The 18804-nt window shown below is 46.9% G+C and overlaps 5 protein-coding genes across 5 annotated transcripts; 3 read left to right on the top strand and 2 right to left on the bottom strand.

Annotated features, from left to right (window-relative positions):
• Positions 1-280: 280 nt before the first annotated feature.
• DI09_39p50 (uncharacterized protein) lies at positions 281-1285 on the top strand (the record flags this gene model as incomplete). The annotated part of the gene is given in 4 exon segments (XM_013382301.1): positions 281-525; positions 554-842; positions 859-1056; positions 1085-1285. The coding sequence occupies 4 exon segments, from the start codon at positions 281-283 to the stop codon at positions 1283-1285; spliced, it is 933 nt and encodes a 310-aa protein (XP_013237755.1).
• Positions 1286-1453: 168 nt separating this feature from the next.
• Positions 1454-14947, top strand: DI09_39p40 (uncharacterized protein; the record flags this gene model as incomplete). The annotated part of the gene is made up of 4 exons (XM_013382300.1): positions 1454-2377; positions 2423-2714; positions 2760-4160; positions 4206-14947. 4 exons carry the CDS (start codon positions 1454-1456, stop codon positions 14945-14947), a joined length of 13359 nt encoding a protein of 4452 aa, XP_013237754.1.
• A 202-nt stretch (positions 14948-15149) lies between these two features.
• Positions 15150-15950, top strand: DI09_39p30 (uncharacterized protein; the record flags this gene model as incomplete). The annotated part of the gene is made up of 1 exon (XM_013382299.1): positions 15150-15950. One exon carries the CDS (start codon positions 15150-15152, stop codon positions 15948-15950), a length of 801 nt encoding a protein of 266 aa, XP_013237753.1.
• A 328-nt stretch (positions 15951-16278) lies between these two features.
• Positions 16279-17287, bottom strand: DI09_39p20 (Prp18 domain-containing protein; the record flags this gene model as incomplete). The annotated part of the gene is made up of 2 exons (XM_013382298.1): positions 16279-16858; positions 16908-17287. 2 exons carry the CDS (start codon positions 17285-17287, stop codon positions 16279-16281), a joined length of 960 nt encoding a protein of 319 aa, XP_013237752.1.
• A 73-nt stretch (positions 17288-17360) lies between these two features.
• DI09_39p10 (uncharacterized protein) lies at positions 17361-18804 on the bottom strand (the record flags this gene model as incomplete). Its single annotated transcript, XM_013382297.1, has 1 exon — positions 17361-18804. A coding segment is annotated over one exon (1444 nt), but the record flags the coding sequence as incomplete, so codon positions are not given.

The following is an 18804-nucleotide window of genomic DNA, read 5'->3' as shown; positions in this document are numbered from 1 at the left end:
CAGCGTGTATCCGCAACAGATATGTGATTTTTAATGCAGAGCGGCGCAAGGTTTAATTAAATATGCAATTGCAAATTTTACGCCGCCAATAATAGCTTGTATGCTTCGCTTGATTGTTGAAAACAAATTATTTGTCCGCTTGGCGGGGCGGCATGGATATCTGCTTTAAGGTGCATGGATATCTGCTTTAAGGTGCATGGATATCCGTTTTAGGGTACATGCAAATTTTTATTCCCTTAAATAATTTATCGGACCGGATTTTAATTATTTATACATCCCCATGGCCTCAAATTGGATACACGAGCTTTTGGTGCATGGCAGCAATAAGCTTATACACGATCGGAAGCCTCCCATCTCGTCTTCTTCGTTTTACACGCCCGGAGATCTTATCACAAACGACATAGAGTCGTTTATTTGTGGAAACGGTACCATTCTCGACAGTTCAAATTCATCCATCTTGTCTACGGTTGCTGGAAATGTCGAGTACATCAACAAACTTATACGAGTTATCCCTCCAAAGGCAAGGTACTTTAAGCTTTTGTAAATTCCAAAGATACCTTGGCGAAATCGGGGATGTCATCGTTGGCCGAGTCATCAGGGTTTGTCAACGAAAGTGGGCCATCGATTTAAATGGCCAACAACCGGCTACCCTGCAGCTATCGGCAATTTATCTTCCCGGCGGCATTCAGAGAAGAAAATTAGAAGAAGACGAGTTGCTGATTCGTCAGTTCTTCGTCGAGGGCGATTTGATTTCCGCCGAAGTGCAGGCTATTCATGCGGATGGCTCGGTCTCCATTCACACTAGAAGTGTTAAATATGGAAAGGTACCCCTTTGTGCTTATGTAACTATTTTTGCAGCTTTGCAATGGCATTTTCGTCGCCGTAAATCCACGGAATATCCAGAGATCAAAATTCCATTTTGTTTCCCTCGCCTGTGGCGTCGATTTAATAATAGGAATTAACGGGTTCATTTGGATCGGTTTACCAGAGGACACACAGGCCAGGCTGAACACGGCAAACGTCGTCGATGGCAATCCGTATGCTCTTGCCAACAGGGTATTTGCTCTTTGCGTTTAACATTTAGAACCTTTCTGTCGATGATCGTCTTTTATTGTCCAGGGTTCGTAACTGCATACTGATTTTGGATACCCATTCCATTTCCATTTCAGAGACTTCCATTCAAAATTGTCTGCAAATCAGCTCGGATTTCGAGGTGCCTTGTCTCCTTGATCGGGACATATCAATTTCCATTGCCTCCCGGCTTTTCAAAGATGCTTACAAATAACAACGACAAAAATAAGGCCTTTTTAAATAAATTTTTAAATAATTGCACTTTGTGCATGTTGCTGATGAACAATAATAACATTTTGCTTCGATAACACCCGTGTGCAATGGGGGCCCTTATCTTTCATGGAAGACTTGAACAATTAAAATTAAAATTTAATTTCAAATAATGCTCAATGAGGAAATTAGCAAATTCTCGGCATCCTCATTGTACTATCAGCAGCATCAAAACAAGCTTGCATCGCTTCTTGAGTCCTTAGCAGAGCAAGTCGAAGCAAACCTAGATCATGCCAAATTTTCCGGTACCATTTTTGTCATAATTGCCGTAGAATCGATAAATGTGCTTGTAGATGAATATTTCCTTATCATTCCATCTTCCTGCTGCGTTTTTGACCCCTTAATGCAAAAGGCTTCGCAATTAATTAAAGCGGTGTTAATGAAAAATGTCTTGGAATTGTCTTTGGCACAAAATACAGAAACACCCTCAACAAGCGCCTCTTCATTTTGCTCCCCCTTCTCTTCTTCTCACAGGGACGACAATGTTTTCGATGCACTTCGTCTTCTTTCAGCATTGCGTCGGACTGAAGTGCTGGAGCCAAAAACTATCATCTCTCTGCTTCTAACATGGCTCTCTAGCCCCGGTTGTAGTGAGCGCACCGGGCTATCCATATTAAAGATCTTTGTTGATTGGCACAAGACCCTTTTCTCCAAGGTGCAGCATGAGCTGGAGACGACACCGGTACCGCAGGCACAGATTCCACCATCCGCAGCGCCTAGTTCGGTTACTTTGTCGCAGTTGATTTCTTTCTTCCTTTCATTTGTAAAGGATCTATTTAGTTGGATACATTCGCATTCAATGGGATCTTCTAGCGCTTCGCATTGCATTCCATCTCACCAACCATCGGCATCAAATTCTTTAAAAGTTGCCACCGAATGTCCGCTGATCATCGTGGTGCTGTTCCAGATTTACAAGAAACCCATGGCCGACTTGTTTGTTAACGGTCCTTTAATGATGCAATTTGTCGAATTTTCGCGTACCACACTGTTGGATCGACAGTTGACTACTTTGGATGATAGTAGCTTACCTTTAGAGGTAATTTCTATCCACGTTAAGGTACTTTTATTTCGTTAATGAAAGATTTTGTCCCTGCTAACGTTTATGGCCAGGGCCATTCCAATATCCATGAAGTCATTTGCACCATTTTTTCCAAAATTACTGATGAGCCTTTCTGGAATCATTCCAGAAGATTCATATGGGCTAAGAAGGGAAGTGCTGATTGCTCTTCGCCATTTAATGCTAACGCAGGATGTTAGGCCCCATCTTGGAGCAAAAGTGGGCGAATTTCTTGACCCATCAAAATGTCATTTGTTCAATTTTTCCATCGACGAGGAGGGCGTTTGTTCATCTTCTCTGCAATCAACAGCGGCGCGTACGTTGCGACCGATTATTATTACCACATTTGCTGATTTTATAGTCCATTTTAGAACGGAAATCCCGGTTTCTCTTTTCAATTGGACTTTGATACCGGCATTTGTAAGCTTGCTAGAGTCCGAGCATAACCGCTCCGGTCTTTCTTTTGGCGTCAGGGCCGTGGCGGCTAGGCTGCTAAGTACGATTGCGGAACACTTTGTGGTCGGGCTTCCTCTTGCTTCCCACCCGCAACTTACAATGGCCAATAGGAAAGAGGCCTATTGGAGAATATTTTACTCGTACTGTAGGGCCATTCATATGCTTTCGGAAACGCCTGTTTTCGGTTCTGAAGAAACTGGCATAGAAAATTTTAGAATTCTGTTTCGTGCACTAGTTACAGGCCTTAAAGTGATCTTTTTCGCCTTTCGCTCGCTTCAACCATCACCTGCCCCCTTGTCTTCCGCAATCTTTTCGGTTCGAGGTATCCTTCATGAGGAGTCGATTTGGTTTGTCCGTCTTTTTGGGGATCTTGTAGCCACATTGGTGCGTCTTTGTGCGTCCGATCAAAAATGCATCCAAGAGCCTTCTTCTGGTCTTTCCTCTTCGCTTTCGTGTGAGACGATCAATTTTTTTGCCAAAGGATTGGCATATGATGCGTCTCTTTTGCAAAGCCAGCTCGCACAAGAGGAAAAGGACATGGTGGAGCAGATTGCGCAGATTTTCATTTTGCTGGAGGTTTCTGTTTTTTCGGACATCATTTCCTCCAACTGCCCAAACATATACAATGCAATTACATCTGTGCCTGCACTCTCCGCACTTCTTCAAGTTTTTTTGGTTGGACCTGGAGGGCCGGAGGTTGCCAAAATCACACTTCTTCATTTGCTTCGATGGCTTTCCAAGAATCTTTTCGGCGGCAATGAGCTATCCCAAGTGATGAATATTGATAGTGCAGCCCGTCTGCAGCGTATAATGAAATTAATGTTGATGGCTTTGGGGGCTTATCCAGAAGAAATCGAGGGTGTTTGGGCAGCTTTTCTTCCTGAACTGATCCTTTCGTGTTTACGTTGCGGTTCTTCCAAAGTGTCACAGGAGCCTTTTCATGCCCTTTTGCTTCTTAGAACTCTTTTTCGAGCCATTGGGGGTGGCCGCTTTGAAATTCTTTATCGTGAAATTCTTCCTATTCTGCCAACAATTCTTGAGACACTCAATGCCCTGCTTCACTCCATTGAGATTCTTCAGACATTTTCCAGAGGTAGCCATGAATCAAACACACCGCTAACGCCTTCATACCCACAACCCACGGATTTGCTGAAGGATTTGGTTGTCGAGCTGGCGCTTACCATTCCTGTGCGTCTTTCTGTGCTGCTTCCATATCTTTCACTTTTGATGAAGCCACTTGTGTATTCGTTAAAAGTTATAAGCTCACCTTCAATGTCAATGATGATTATGATGCCATCCGCCTCTGGTACGGCGTCACAGAATCAAGGCGGCTTTACTCTACCATTATCAGCAACATCTGCCGCCTCACAAGCGTCAGCACCTACGTCTAACATCTCGAGTGGCTCGTCATCCTCCTCCTCATCTTCCTCATCGTCTTCAACGTTTATGACGCCTGAATTGCTGTCTCAAGGCTTGCGGACTCTGGAGCTTTGTATTGATAATTTGACGCAGGATTTTCTCGATCCCATTTTGTCCAGTGTCATGCCAGAGTTGCTTGAGGCTCTTTGGGCTCATTGCAGACCTCTCCCATATCCTTCCCAATTTGCTCATACTGCGCTTAGGATCCTTGGAAAGCTTGCAGGACGTAATAAGAGACCCATACGGCAACTAAATTTCAAGACGCATCTTTCTTCATCATTGCAGGTGCCCTTAGAGGCTCAGCACGAGCAGGCTTTTTTGCATCGGCTTATTTCACAGTGGAATGAGCTCTTGTGGCTGCCAGAATCACAGCAGTCGTTCAAGAAGCGAGATAGCGCATCTCCCTCATCACCTGCTCATTATCTTCCTCGTATCACTCGTTCCTATTTGGAGGAAAAGCGCTTAAGGCATACTAAAGAGCTGATCGGCATCCAGATCAGATATCTAGCCTACTTTTCTTGGTTTAATCACGACGAGTCGGACCACACTAGTACCGTGGACGGGCATTTCTTTTGCGTTAATGACCCCGTAATTCTCGATAAAACTTTCGATGATTTCCAAAAGATGGACGACAAGCATCATCATCATCATCATCATCTCCCTTCGGCCTCGTTCTTGCATCAAATCAGAGAAAACCTCGAACTGGGGCTTGCCGATGCTATGAGGGATAGCGAGCGCAGTAGCGATATTATTGATATTTTTTTTGACGAGTATTTATGTTCTGAAAATCCACAGCTGAGAATTTGTGCGTGTTCTCTTTTGCTTCGAGTTTTGCGCGGGACATGTTATCAAAATCATCCTGCCTTTAAGCAATTGTCTCAACAGGAGTTCCAGCATGGCGTCGAGGACATCCTATTTCGAATATGCGGGCTTTTCCGAGAAAAGTCCATCTATGCCCGTCTCTCTGGATCTGACCTGTTACGCGAAATATTCTCCAAAAAGAAAAGGTTTTCAGTTGCAGATACCACTCTCACTTTTTGTGCCGAAGCCCTTTTCAAGTCCCTTGAGTTGGCTAGTCAGCATTTGGTTGGCATTTGCTCGCTACAGATAGCGCCCGAGCGTGCCCTTGATTCCCTTTTGCTTGTTCTTATTGAGGAAAGGAACGACACTCCTTGTTTAGGGTTGCTTGGGGTTTTGACGCAGGAGCTTGCATCTCCTCTGGAAAAAAATAGGGCCATGGCACAAGGGATGCTTGAACAGCTGGCTAAGAAATTTGAAAAGCAGGATGGGGATGTTATTGCTGCAAAGTCTGGGGCTCTTGGTGCTTTACCCCATATACCGGTATCTTCAGCTCCCGCTGCGCAGCCAGCGCTTGCGATTACATCATCGCAAACACTCAATTCATCGGTCCCCACACAAGATGCACGGCCTTCTATTCCAAGTGCCGGAATAACTACCCCACCCGTTCCTGTGGTATCATCTGCTGCAGGTCGGGCTCTTTGTAAGCTACTTGAGCCCATCCGATCTACAATCATTGAGCAAGAGTGGCTTGGCGGTCCAGAAGGAAGAGACATCTCTTTGCTTCCTATTTCTCATCAGATCGGAATAATTGAAGCGATAGCTTTTGTCATGAAAAAAGATCCGTCTTTTTTGGAATTTTCCCCATCTTTTCTTGCTTTGGTTACAGATTGTGTGGGCATGGCTGATACCATTGAAGATCAATCTTCAATTTCAATGGGAGTAAATTCGGTCTCAGCATCGCTTGCTACACCTTCAAGTGCAGGTCCAGCACATGCAGCCTCAAACACAACCTCTTCATCGCCTGCACCGAGCGCCACCACTCCTTCAGGGTCACAGATTGCCTCCTCACCTTCTGTCACATCAGCAGTGGCCAAGGGAAGCAATGGCCCGTTCGGGGCCCGGCTTCGCATAGCTTGCATCCGGCTCCTTACGGCAGCCATGGGCTCGCCTACTTTTTCAGCACCGGGAAACCATTTGGCACTCAGGAATCGAATTGTGTCCATCTTTTTCAAGTCTCTTTATGCTCGAAATCCTGATATAGTGGGCGCAAGTAAAACAGGTCTTGCTCTCGTCATAGCCATGCAGCACAAGCTACCGAAAGAGCTAATGCAGCACGGTCTTCGTCCCGTGTTGATGAACCTCTCCGATTATAAGCGGTTAACCATACCTGGGCTAGAGGGTCTCGGCCGCTTACTTGAGCTTCTCACTTCTTATTTTAAAGCCGAAATTGGTCGCAAGTTGCTAGAGCATCTCAGGCAATGGGCTGAAGCTGCCAAGGCGGCGTCTCCTTCTGGGCCTCCAGAAATCTTGGCGCCAGAAATCGGCATCATCGTAGCCATTTTGGATGTCTTCCATCTGCTTCCACCAACCTCATCAGTATTTCTAGAAGAGACGCTGGTCGCTCTGTGCTCACTTGAAGAAATGGTTCGCAGGACAAGAGCCTCGCCTTTCAGGAGGCCCGTACTGCGCTATCTTTGCAAACACCTTTCGGTTACCATTGAAGTGATTGTTGGGGGAGAACGACTGAAGGATGATCGTATTGTTGGGCTTTTTTGTGAGCTCATGGCGATGCACAGTGAGGCACGGGACATTGTGCTTTCTCCAGGAACTTGGGAGCTTCTGGCCAGTCGTCTCGATCTAGGAGAGAACAATCAAAGCTGGAGGGACAGCCCAGGGGCCAATGCAAATTTTTCCGAAGTCGTTGCCTCCATGCTTCTTTCTTTACAAAGAGGTACTCTTTCTGGGCATCTTCAACAAGACAAAGATCCATTGTCTTGCAAGAATCCCTCCGCTTCCGGATCCTCTTCAGTATGCAAGCTTCTGAGCCCGCAGCTTGCAGAGAGTGTCTCAACCCTCATTGTGCGGATGATCCAAAGACATAAGGTTAAGCCCCGCAAGGGAGGAGAGCGGATACTGCTTCGTTTTGGAGATGCCTTTGCCACTTCACTCGAAGATGTTCTTTGGCAAGCAGGTACCGCCCTGCTGGTCGCCACAGCTCCTAAGGCATCTGATATAGCGAAGGTGTCCTCTAGCGATGGTGTGCTTCATTGCAACGAAAATGCACCTCTGCTGCTACCTCTACTAGCTGCATTGGTGGATTCATTTCCACAGGTTCTTGAGCAGCGTATACAGTGTGATCTTAACTTTATTTGCAGCCTTATCGATGCCGTTGATCCCTGTGATGACCCTCCTAATTGGGCTGCTCGGGAGGCCTTTCTTGTTTCTTGGATCAATGATTTGAAAGAACTTGACAAGGTTTCACAAGAAAAATTGGTAAAAATCATCGAAAAGCGGGGGTTCTGCTCTTCTGCCCTTCTCTTTGCCATCGCGAAAATGTCGGTTCGTCTCAATTCGGAGTCTTTAAACGAGTGGTGCCACACTACCATTACTACTGTTGCCAAGGAACTTCCTACCGACGGTGACGAGGATCGGTACAATCTCGCTGCGGCTCAGGTGCTTCTTTATGCATCTCATCCAAATGAAGTAGGTGCAAATGGAGAACTCGAGTCTTCTTTCCGTGTATTGCTAGATTTTGGTGGCTCAAACAGCACTATTGTTGATTCTCGACGTCTATTTGCAGTGATAGAGATCCTGACAATAGCGTTATCAATGTCGCTCGAACGCGTACTTTCCGCCATTCTGCATGTACTTGCAGGCTATGGCCCACCTATGACAAAAGGCCTTGGCTCAATATCTGGATCCGAGCATGTTATGGCGTCACTTTCTCAACAACACGGAATTGTTTGGAGCGCTCTTGCTTCAATGACCGCCTGCTCAAATCAAGCTCGCGTGATACCAACCTCGTTTTCATACAAAGCTCCAGGGTTTCCTCCCTTTTTGGGGATTCCTTCATCAGCAAAGATAGAAAATTCAACAGCAGGTGTCCCATCGCCAATAAAAACCATATCTCCCCTGCAGATCACGGCTGCAATGGGGCAAGCTCCTTGTTGGTGGTGGTACTCGGCATTGGAAGTGATAAGCTCGCTACTTTCGCAGCCACAATCACCTATTTCTGATCTTATGAAAAGTGGCCAGCTCTTAATTATCGATTGCATTATAACTCTTTCCATTAACAACTCATCTGCAACGACTCCTTCTCCAGTATCAACAACATCTTCGTCCAAGCAGCATCACGTGCGAAAAAGGACTCGCGTCGCCCAGGCGGCTCAACCTTTGCCTTTGATACCGATCCTTGGGCCTGGTGTTTGGGAGGGCACCTCTGAAACCCTTTTTCGAATCATCCTTTCTGGCCAAGGGTATACCCTGTGTTCTTCTTCTCTCATGGCAAAGCCTACCTTTACGCCACCGGTGAACCCCTCATCAACGGTGTGTAATGGTGGTGGTGCCTCTTTGGCAGCATCGGTATCATCAATGCCTTGCCTGGAGTATGATGCATATGCATTAAAACTGGCTATGTCTGCTGCAGAAGCTGGACTCTCCTTGCCATGGCATTTGGTTGATGAGATTTTCCAATCCTCTCCAGCACAAACTGCGTCCATGATCCCACTGCCTGCAAACGCAGCTCAGGCATCCTCGTCTGCCGAACCTCCCATGGCTACTCAAGCTTTTGCGACATCGTTTTCGGAATTGCCTAAGCCTTTACGATCGATTCTTAATGCCCTCTTTTTGCTTGAAATGATATTTTGCGTAAATGCCAAGGAAGAGCGAGAAAGATATGTGAAGATAATTATGGAGCGTATCCCTTCGCTTTTTCCTGGGTTCTTTTTTTCATACCCAACATCGCTGCTTCAACATGGTGTTAGTGGGGGAGCAAACTCATTCTCGTCTGCAATGACATCTTCTCCTCTTCTTTCATCTGTGCTCTCGCTTCGTATTTCACTGTCGCTTTCTGGTCTTTTATTTTATAAGAAAAACGGTCAAGTTGTGGAAAGACTGGATGTTGTTCCCTCTGATTTCAATCCGGCACTCATAGTTTCGCTTCCTTCACTGCTGCCTGTCTTGCTCTTTATTTGGTCGAACTTTGGCGCTGTTTCTTCAAAACGTACAACTGCCGCCTTGCCGACAATAGCTGGTGAAGTGTTGTACGCTCACGAAGATAACAATGACTTTCAGGCGAAATCTACCGCCTCCATCGCAGCTGCACCTCCAACATTGCTTCCTATTTCGGTGCTAATTAGCATGCTGTCAGATCTGGCACGCGAAGCACTTGCGCCGGGAGCCCCGGCCTCTGCTTCTGAGGTTGCTTTCTGTACCGCCATTATCACGGAAAAGGATATTTTAATGGGCGGTCCTCAAGAGATACTCTCCACCATTCGTGGCTTAGCAATGATACTCATTTTTGATATCATTGAAAGGGATGCTTTGGCATCTAACTTGGTCTCATCTAGCGAGGAGCGACAAAAATTCCTTGGCGTGATCGGAATGATTACCTCGCATCCGATGCTTTATCCTCTTGCCGTAATCGAAGATATTCTGGTGAGAATTTTTCACTGGCTCAACGGGGGAACTTTCATGTTGAAAGAGAAAATGGACTTGCTTTTTATGGCTGCCTCTTGTTACGCGAAGCTCCGCGAAAATTCCTCTGATTCGGGCCATCAGGCCATGGAAGGTCACTTTGGAGCCGGCCGTGATGATCACCCAAATGGCCAAGATGGTGATCATAATCTTCACCATTGGGGTGATTTGGGCCTACTTCTAGCCAAGATTCGGCTCGGAAGTATCCGAAAAGTGCGCCGGGCTATGGTTCAGCTACTTTGTCTGGTGTATGGAAAGTCCCATGTATCAATGGATCTTCCTTCCCGATCTACCCCTGAAGCGATGCCCTGCTCGTCATTTGCACATTCAGAAGTAACCTTTCAACTACAGAAAGACTTTTTATCTTTGATGGTAGAATGTCGAGGCGAGCCTGAGCTGTATGATCAGCTAATTGAGGTGATTTATCTTTCTCTTGAATTTGCGCAACCATCACTGGAGGGTCCCTTTAAAGCCCTGCGTTATATTCTTGGCGTTCAGAACTGGGAGGCCATTGCGACCTCATATTGGATCCACGAAGCTTTGGCCCTCATACAACGTGCTCGAGGACCTTTACTTTCCCAATTTCAAGGTCCGATTTCAGCCCTAGCCCGTGTAGATGGAGCTTGGGCTCATGTATGCTGGGTACGATGTTTTGGCGAAATCGCCATAGCTGCTTCTCAAAACCGCGAACGCGAAGGAACCGACATGATATTGCTCTCAACCATAGGGGCTGATCTCTCATACAATCTATCACGGCCATATCATTTGCTTAGCTCCTCTTCTTCCACTTCTTGGTCCCCGCGAAACCACACGCTACCGGCATGTACGCTGTTGGAGGCTATTTCAGCTCTCGCATTACATCATCCCCAAATCATGGTACAGTTTGGGCTCAGTGAGATGCTGCTACGGTACCTTGCCAAAAACTTCAATTGGTTTGCACCTGTACTTTCTCTTGAGACCATGTGTAGGGCTTCACAAAATTATGAGGCTCTCGGCTATTTATATGAAGCAATGGGAGAGAGTGATGGTGCATTCGGGGCACGGAGATGCCAGGCACGCCACGGGCAGACCATTCTTGCGAGCTCGCTGGAACAGGCCGAATATCTTGAAGGTGCACAAGTAGTTTTGGAGGCTGCGCAGGCTGTTGCGCGAGCAGGACGTCTTGCCACAGAACCACTTGTCAAGAACGAAGTTGGAAACATCGTCAACATCATGAAAGATCCGTGTGATAGTACCGCTTGCCCTAGCGGTGATGGATCTTCCTTTTATTATGATGCTTATGGTGCCCGGAAAGGTTCATCTTGTGATGCAAAAAAGTCTGAAAATGCCTCTTCCCATTCATTCGGAGAAGGCGGGGATGAAATGCAACAATGGCAGGAGCGATGGATCGCTGCTGCGCGGCGGCTGCAACAATGGGACGTTTTGGTTGAACTTGCAAAGGTAGACAATGACATCGACCTCTCACTTGATGCATCTTGGCGCTTGTTGGACTGGAGCACCTCTAAAGATCAAGCCGCTGTGCGCGCGGCACTAGAGCTTGTTGCGGATGCCCCAACACCTAAGCGTCTTTTTTACGATGCTCTGCTTCACTTACATCAAATCATCACGGGAGTTGTTGGAAATATCGGCGGGGGCGGTACTGGTACCAGCGCTGGTGCTGGCCTTTCTGGTGGGATCCATGGGCCAGGAGCTAACGCATCCTCTGGATCAACAGTCCTCTCTGGTCGGCGTGTCGCTGAGTTGGGCCGCCTTATCGAGGAAGGTTTCCAGGTGACTCTTGCACAATGGGCCGCCATGCCATGGCCACTTATCGGCTCATCTCAAAATGATTCGCTATCAATTCTCTTTCAGCTTTTTGTGGAAGTGCAGGAAGCTGCCGGACTTTTCCTTGGTGCTGGAGGCGGTGGAGCGGGCAATCTTCACCTTTCCAATGCATCACCGCTCCAGCCCCAATTGACTATGGTGCAAGAGCTCAGAGGAATCTTGGGCACCTGGCGGGAACGGCTTCCCTCCATCCATTATGATTCCATTGGGGCATGGTCTGAGCTGGCTGCTTGGAGGCAGTCTCTCTTTTCGGCCATCAATGGGCTCTTTGCAGCCACCGTTACGGAACTAGACAACATGGTGATAATGGGTGGAGCCGCAGGTCCTGGCAATATGAACGCCCCATCTACGGCCCCATCTTCGGCCTCTTCTGCTGCATCTTCTGGAGGAACCCTGATTTATCGCGGTTATCATGAAAGCGCATGGCTGATCAATCGCTTTGCGACTGTAGCTCGTCGCCATCGTCTTCCAGATATTTGCGTACAGCTGCTCAATAAGATTTACACGCTGCCCAACATCGAGATTCAAGATGCTTTTTGGAAGTTGAGCGAGCAAGCACAATGCTATCTTGATGCATTTTACGATCCGCTGTCAGCACCATGGCTGACAGCGGCCGTACCACTTCACGCTGCTGCTACGTTTGGTGGTGCTAGTGGAGGGGCTACAAGTGCAAATACGGACACCAACAGCAGCACGGCACAAGCCACCGAAGGATGTGCGGATGACCAAGGCGCAGCCAAATCCAGTTCCACGGCATGCTGTGCGTCTCCGGGAACGTTGTTGCTTGTAGCTGGGCTTGAGATTATCAACTCTACAAATTTGGCATACTTTGGCGCCTCTCAAAAGTCGGACTTTTTTTCCCTTAAAGGCCGTTTTTTGGAGGCTCTTAACCTCACCGGAATTGAAGAAGCAAACAAGGTTCACTCGCAAGCAGTACAGCTGGACATCAACCACGGACGCGCCTGGGCTGCCTGGGGTCATTATAATCGCCGCCGCTTCCGTGCATTTATCGCCAAAAAAGAAGAAGAAAATCATGATTTGGGCGTGGAAGCTGCTGGCACGTGCTCCGCAGATGAATCCTCATTGACCGCTGGAAGATCTCCTGGCCTAGCAAAACCACCACCATGTTCGCTGAATATCACATCCGCCACTTCACTGGGGACAACCTCTCCGTCGACGTTGACCTCATTTACTGCATTGACACCGTATCCGGAGGAGCCTAACGCACAAACATTTGCAATGCATGCTATTCACTGTTACTTGCAGGCAATGATTCTTGGAACATCCTCTTCCTCTTCTGCGTCTCATCACCAAAATGCCAACCAAAGACGCAATGATCCTTCAACAGCATCATCTTCTGTGGCATCTGCCTCTTCTTCTGATCCAAACGGGACAAACTCATCTTCGCATGAGCGCTCTTTTTGCGATGAAGATGCTGAGGATCTCCGCTATGGCTCTGGACTGAGCAATGGGTGCACGCACAGTCAAGCTTTGTTACTTGCTTCTATGATTTTGAAGATGTTGCGAATGGCGCCAGAGCTTGCAGGCATTTTTGATCTGTATTTGGCAGAGCTTCCTTTGGCTCCGTGGCTACCGTTTCTGGAAGAAATGCTTGATGACTTGCGAGATTCTCCGGGCTCTAGCTCAACCATGGAGCTAGGCTCCAGGCTACGAAGCTTATTGCAGCGCATTGGACGCCTTTTCCCGAATCTTCTCTTTTATCCGCTTTCAGCACGTATTCGAAGCAAAGCTTTGGATTCTAATGGAGACGAAATGGCAGCGCTATTGTCTATGCTACGGGCAGTCCATCCTTTGGCCACGGAGACAATGATCATCTTTTTGGGGGAAGTGCAAAACAGCCTAATGTCGGCAAAGAAAAACAATCACCTGCCCTCAAAAAAGAAACGGTGCAATGTGGTAGTGAGCCCTGTGCATGTAACTTCGCGTTGGCTTTCTTCGTTCCCACGTCTCCCAATGGATGATGAGCTCGAATTACCTGGTCAGCGTTTGGTATTACCACGCAAAGGCGATACTGGGGCATCATCTACAAAAATCGACTCCTTTGGTGCCATCCTGCGCCAAACAGATGGTCATTATGGGCTTGTGGTATATCTTAGTGATGGCAGTGTGCGGGCTATTACCATTTTTAATGACACCGAAAGGGTCAATGCCATACTTGGTGCGGCCACAGCATCGCGGCTTCTTTGGATGCTGGGCGGAGTTGCCTCAAAGGGGCGTCTGGTTCGCCAACGGGCATCTCCGCTGCTCACGTGGAATTCATCTTTGTTGCCACTAATTGCCTCTGATGCTCTGAATGGAAATGGATCCTGCATGGTTGTTCTTGCATCTCCAGACATCATTGTAGACCCGCTCTCCATGGCTCAATGCTTAAATACGACCACCGGCGCCGCTGCTCAGCCGGCGGAAGTAGAAATTGCAACGGCAGGGCCAATGAAGCCCCAAACGCCGGCTAAAGAACAGGACATACAGATGGCGTGTTCCTCAGTACTGGCAGCATTCGTAGCTGCACGGCTGGCCAATTCTCAAGACTATTGGCTTTATCGCAAGTCGTTTGCACTACAATGGGCTGCTCTGATCACGGGATGGAGCATCCTGGGAAGCGTACGGCAGCGCGATTTAGCCTCAATTGGGTTAGGCCCTTTGGCGCACGGTCGGCTCTCCTGGATTGGCGCTGCGCTGTTTGAGCGTCTTGACGCTACGGCACATGAACTGGCTTTATCAGCCACTGAACGGGCTCCAAATGCCTCGCAAGAAATGTCGACGCAGCCCAACTCTGCTTGTGCTATCAAAATTGACCCTTCATCGCTGCGTTATGATACCCAAGCACCGGGTATGCGTGTGCTGCATGCTCCCCTTGTGTTCCGTATGGGACCTGCACTGCAAACATTCTTGGGCCGTGTTTTTGTAGATGGGCTCTTTGTGCCATCCGTGCATGCCCTTGCGGATGAACTTTCCCATCGCTCTGAAGAAATTAGCGATCTCTTTGATCTTCTAGCTGGTAGCCAGCCAACGATGGAGCAACGGGTTCGTGGTCCCTCTATTCATGCACGAGGGGCTTTAGAACGCATCAAAGTTCTTGCTTGCGAGAAAGAAAAGGACATCATTTCTGCACATGTCTCTGCTTACGTGAGCCAGGTCGTCTTTTCCCAAGAAGACATTCAGGATGGGGGATCAACAGCAGCCGGAACCCAAGCTACCGTCCAGAGCGAATCCAAGGTCAAGCAACCACTGCCAGTCTCACTTTATGCACCTATCGTCGAGCTCATTTCACAGGCATCGAAGGCCTGTCAAGATATTTCTGGCGTGGACCCACGATGGCATCCTGAATTCTGACCTAACCCTGATGGTCACCAAGTCAGACTCCCGGTGGTCGTGGCATCGAAATTGAAATTTCCTTTTGCCATCTATCATTAGCGTGTGCCTTGGTATGCTGATCTTTGGCTCACCGATTTTTGGTCGATAGCCGCGGCTCAATTGAAGGATGCGCACTTATCAGAGGTGTCCGAAGTTTGAATAAATTTTGTACATTTAAGTGATGGTGATACCGCCATTTTGGACGTCCAAATACCTTTCTGAGTGTGGTGAGAAGAGCTGGAATCTCTTTTATCGTCGTAACAAGGACCACTTTTTCCGTGATCGTCACTGGCTCGGTACTGAATTTGCAGAGTTGTCTGGAGAGGGGGAAGGTCATTTCCTGCTTGAGATTGGGTGTGGTGTAGGGAATCTGCTTTTTCCGTTACTTAGAGAGTTTCCATTGCTGCGTTGCTATGGTGTCGAGATATCCACAGAGGCAGTAAAGCTGATCATGGAATCACCCGAATATGAGCGGTTTGCACATCGGCTTTGGGTGGCCGCTTTTGATTTTGCCACAGATATCTCTCAGGGTCAATTGGCCCTTGGCCTTCCCATGCACAAGAATCAAGACATTAACTGTAATTTTGGCATGCAAGGCCTGTGCTTGGATGCCAGTCCAGCCCCAACATGGAAGAATTTTTACTCCCTACTTGACACGACCAAGATGCATCCAAGCTTTACACTCGCGACGCTCGTCTTTATGCTTTCAGCAGTACCTCCAGCCAGCCATAATCTAGTGGTCCGGAATGCCTTTGAGGTAAGCCTTTCTGCATTGAATCCTAGCTCCTCCGGCCAGGTAGTGTGCTCTTCTTCCGCGATTATGCAGTTAATGATTTGGCACAGCTCCGCTTTAAAGAGGACAGAAAAATTGACGAACATACTTTTGTACGGCAGGATGGGACGCTTTCCTTCTTCTTTTCTGCAGGTAGGCCTCCACGCTTTACTTTTTATGTTTCCTATCATCACCCGTGATTCGGGCTAACTTTACCATTAACCATACCCTTCACCGATCCCATTTGACATGCCCATTTACTATTTATTGGCAGAGTACGCGAAGGCGCTTTTTTCAGGAGCAGGATTTGTAGTCCTGGAAAACAGGTACGTCACGCGGCGGACCGTGAACGCGAGAGATGGCCTCGATCTCGAGCGCACATTCATACAGGCGCGCTGGCTTAAACCAAGGAGCCTTCAATAAACTAATCATACAACTAGACCAAAACAAATCAAAGGGCGGAGTCAGAACGCTAGCGAAATGGAAATTAAACCCCCCCCCGATTTCCAAATGAGACGAGACCCTGCGGTATTTATAGCTAGCCTAGAGCCTGCGTAATACGGGCAGGTGGGTATGCGCGTTGGCAAAAGGAAATCAACCGCTTGATGGACTGGATCCACTTGCGTTGACGCTCATCGTTTAGCACATGTGCTACCTGATTCGAGTGAATACGCTCCCGAGCTGAACGCTCATGTATACAAACCATGGTTACGCCAATAGGCCATGGCGCATTACCTATTGAGAGGCGTATATAGGCGTCGTTTGCCTTGACATATTGTTTCGTCTGCAAAAAGCCGACAATCTCCATAAGGTGTTCAATCACCGAGTCCGGAATATTTTGTTCTTGCAAAAGCACAAAAAACGGCATCAAATATTGGCTGGTTTGGGTAAAAATTTCGGAAAGAAACTGCTTGTTCCTGACAACAGGCTGCAATTCGCTAATCACCTTCAGATGCAAAGATTCAGGCTGGTCCATTTTCGTTTCGACGCCCTTCAGGGCCATTTGATTTTCCGGAAATGCCCTGGGCTTATGCTCGTGGGGCAGTTGAGGATGGAGCACCTGTCCGTTGGTTGGTTCTTGCCGGATCTCGGCCTTTTCCCATTCTAGTAGCAATTTTCTAATGTGAGAAATTAAAATGAACAAACTTGAAAAATAGGAAAAGGAACTCGTGTGATGTCATGCCGTGTTCTTTGTTCATCTTGAGATCGAGAGAAAGTGTGTCTTGATGCTCGAAAAGAAGCGTGGAAAATCGGTTCTCCTCTGAATTTTCAATTGTGTTTATCTTTATCGTTGCAGCTTTGCTGTAAGAAGCTTGGTGGGGTAATGCTTCCTTTTTTTCTGCAGAAGAAATAGGCTGACACGGAACAGTCTCTTGTGGGGGAATGCATCTCTTTTTGACCAATTGGCGCTCCTCATGTGCAGATAGATACGAGTTCACGCGCTCTTTTTCAATATCTCTTCTTGCAACGTACAATTTACGTGATTCTGAGCGTGTATATTCAAGTGATGCCTTTTTCGCCTCTAATTCGGCTTTCAATGCTTGCATGTGGAATTGATATTTTAAATTTTAATTTTATAGACCCCTCTTAATGGCGATTGGCGCACCAACAAACTTCGAACTAACTATTTTTGGCGGTTAAATTCCGATACATGTATCCCAATAGCGTAATTGTGGAATTACTTGCATCAATCAACGCGCCCTGTGCAGCCTTCATATTCATATTCATATGATCCAAGTTATCCATTTTATCTTGATTCCAAATATATATTCCCTTGAGCAGATCTAAAGGTTCGAGCTTTTCACCCAAAATGGGTATCTTTAATACACCGCTCGTCAAGCCTTGAAGCGAAAAGGTGAAATTTGAATCGTTTTTAGCAACATAGTTTCCCAATTCCCAGATTTTACCTTTTGCCCCTTTAAAAGAAAGGGTGTTGTCTTCTTTCACGGTAATATTTACACCATGGGATTGAATTACAGCTGGCACCAGTGCATGATCAGCCCATTTCTTGAAATGAGTAGATACAGCATACCGTAGTTTCTGCTCCTCTTCAGCAGCATTTGAATAATTGCCTTTGAAAAACTTTTGTACTAAATCTTCGTTTTTTAGAGTTTTCTGGTCAAAAAACTGGGATATTTCGTCGTCGTTCTTGAGAAAAGAGTCCAAGTTTTCCGTAAGGATCAAAAGAAAGCTTTGTCGATTGTCAACACATTTCATGTGGTGATCTAATTCATCACGAAAGGTTTCCCCAGGAAAAGATTTGTTATTAACAAAGCCTCTAGAAATGAAAAAGATTTTGAGAAATAATTCGATAGACTCGGTGCAATAAAAAGACCTAATCCATTTGGGTGGGCTGCTAGTTTCGTTGGACGGGATTTTTTCTGCAGTAAAAAAGCCATCCTGCCTGGGAAAGTAAAACATGGGCTTCAATGCTGAAGGAAAATACGTCCTATCTTGAGACCCATTGAAGAAAACATAAAAGTCGGTCACATTTTTCAACCTCCATGTGTAATCAGGATATTTACCTGCGAAATTACAGAATAATCCATTAGCTCTGTTGTATTCAGCTTTTTGATCTTTGGAGGAATCTGTGGGGGAATCTGTGGAGGAATTTTTGGAGGAATTTGTGGAAGATATGAAATAAGCGCTAAAGCCGATCACCGTGCATATCCCAGCTAGCTTGAATATATAAGTATGAAGATGCTTCGATCGAGAACGTGCCGGAACGGCCAGACCATATGCAACTCTTAACGCAAGTAGCGTAGCGATGCAAATACACGCTGTAATTGCTACAGTCAGCATGCCATCTAAACCCGTATAGTGGGTCTGCATCTTTTTTATGGAATTTTTTAGCCACATAAATGAGTCCTGTTTTTGGAGTGAGATTATCCGCGATGTTTTGGAGGAGGCGTTTTCGACTTTGGGGATCAAGATGGCACTGGGCGTGGCAGCTGCAGCCGCAGTTGATGGCTCCCCAGACGATGTCGGGCTTTTCAAAACCAGAGCCACAACGATTAAAAACACGAGAACGGTGACACATACTGCTCGTCTTACGATTGAGCTG

The sequence above is a fragment of the Mitosporidium daphniae genome (assembly GCF_000760515.2).
Source record: "Mitosporidium daphniae strain UGP3 chromosome Unknown contig-39, whole genome shotgun sequence".
Lineage (NCBI taxonomy): Eukaryota > Fungi > Microsporidia > Mitosporidium > Mitosporidium daphniae.
Note: the sequence above shows the minus strand (reverse complement) of the source record. Positions and strands in the feature narration are given on the sequence as shown.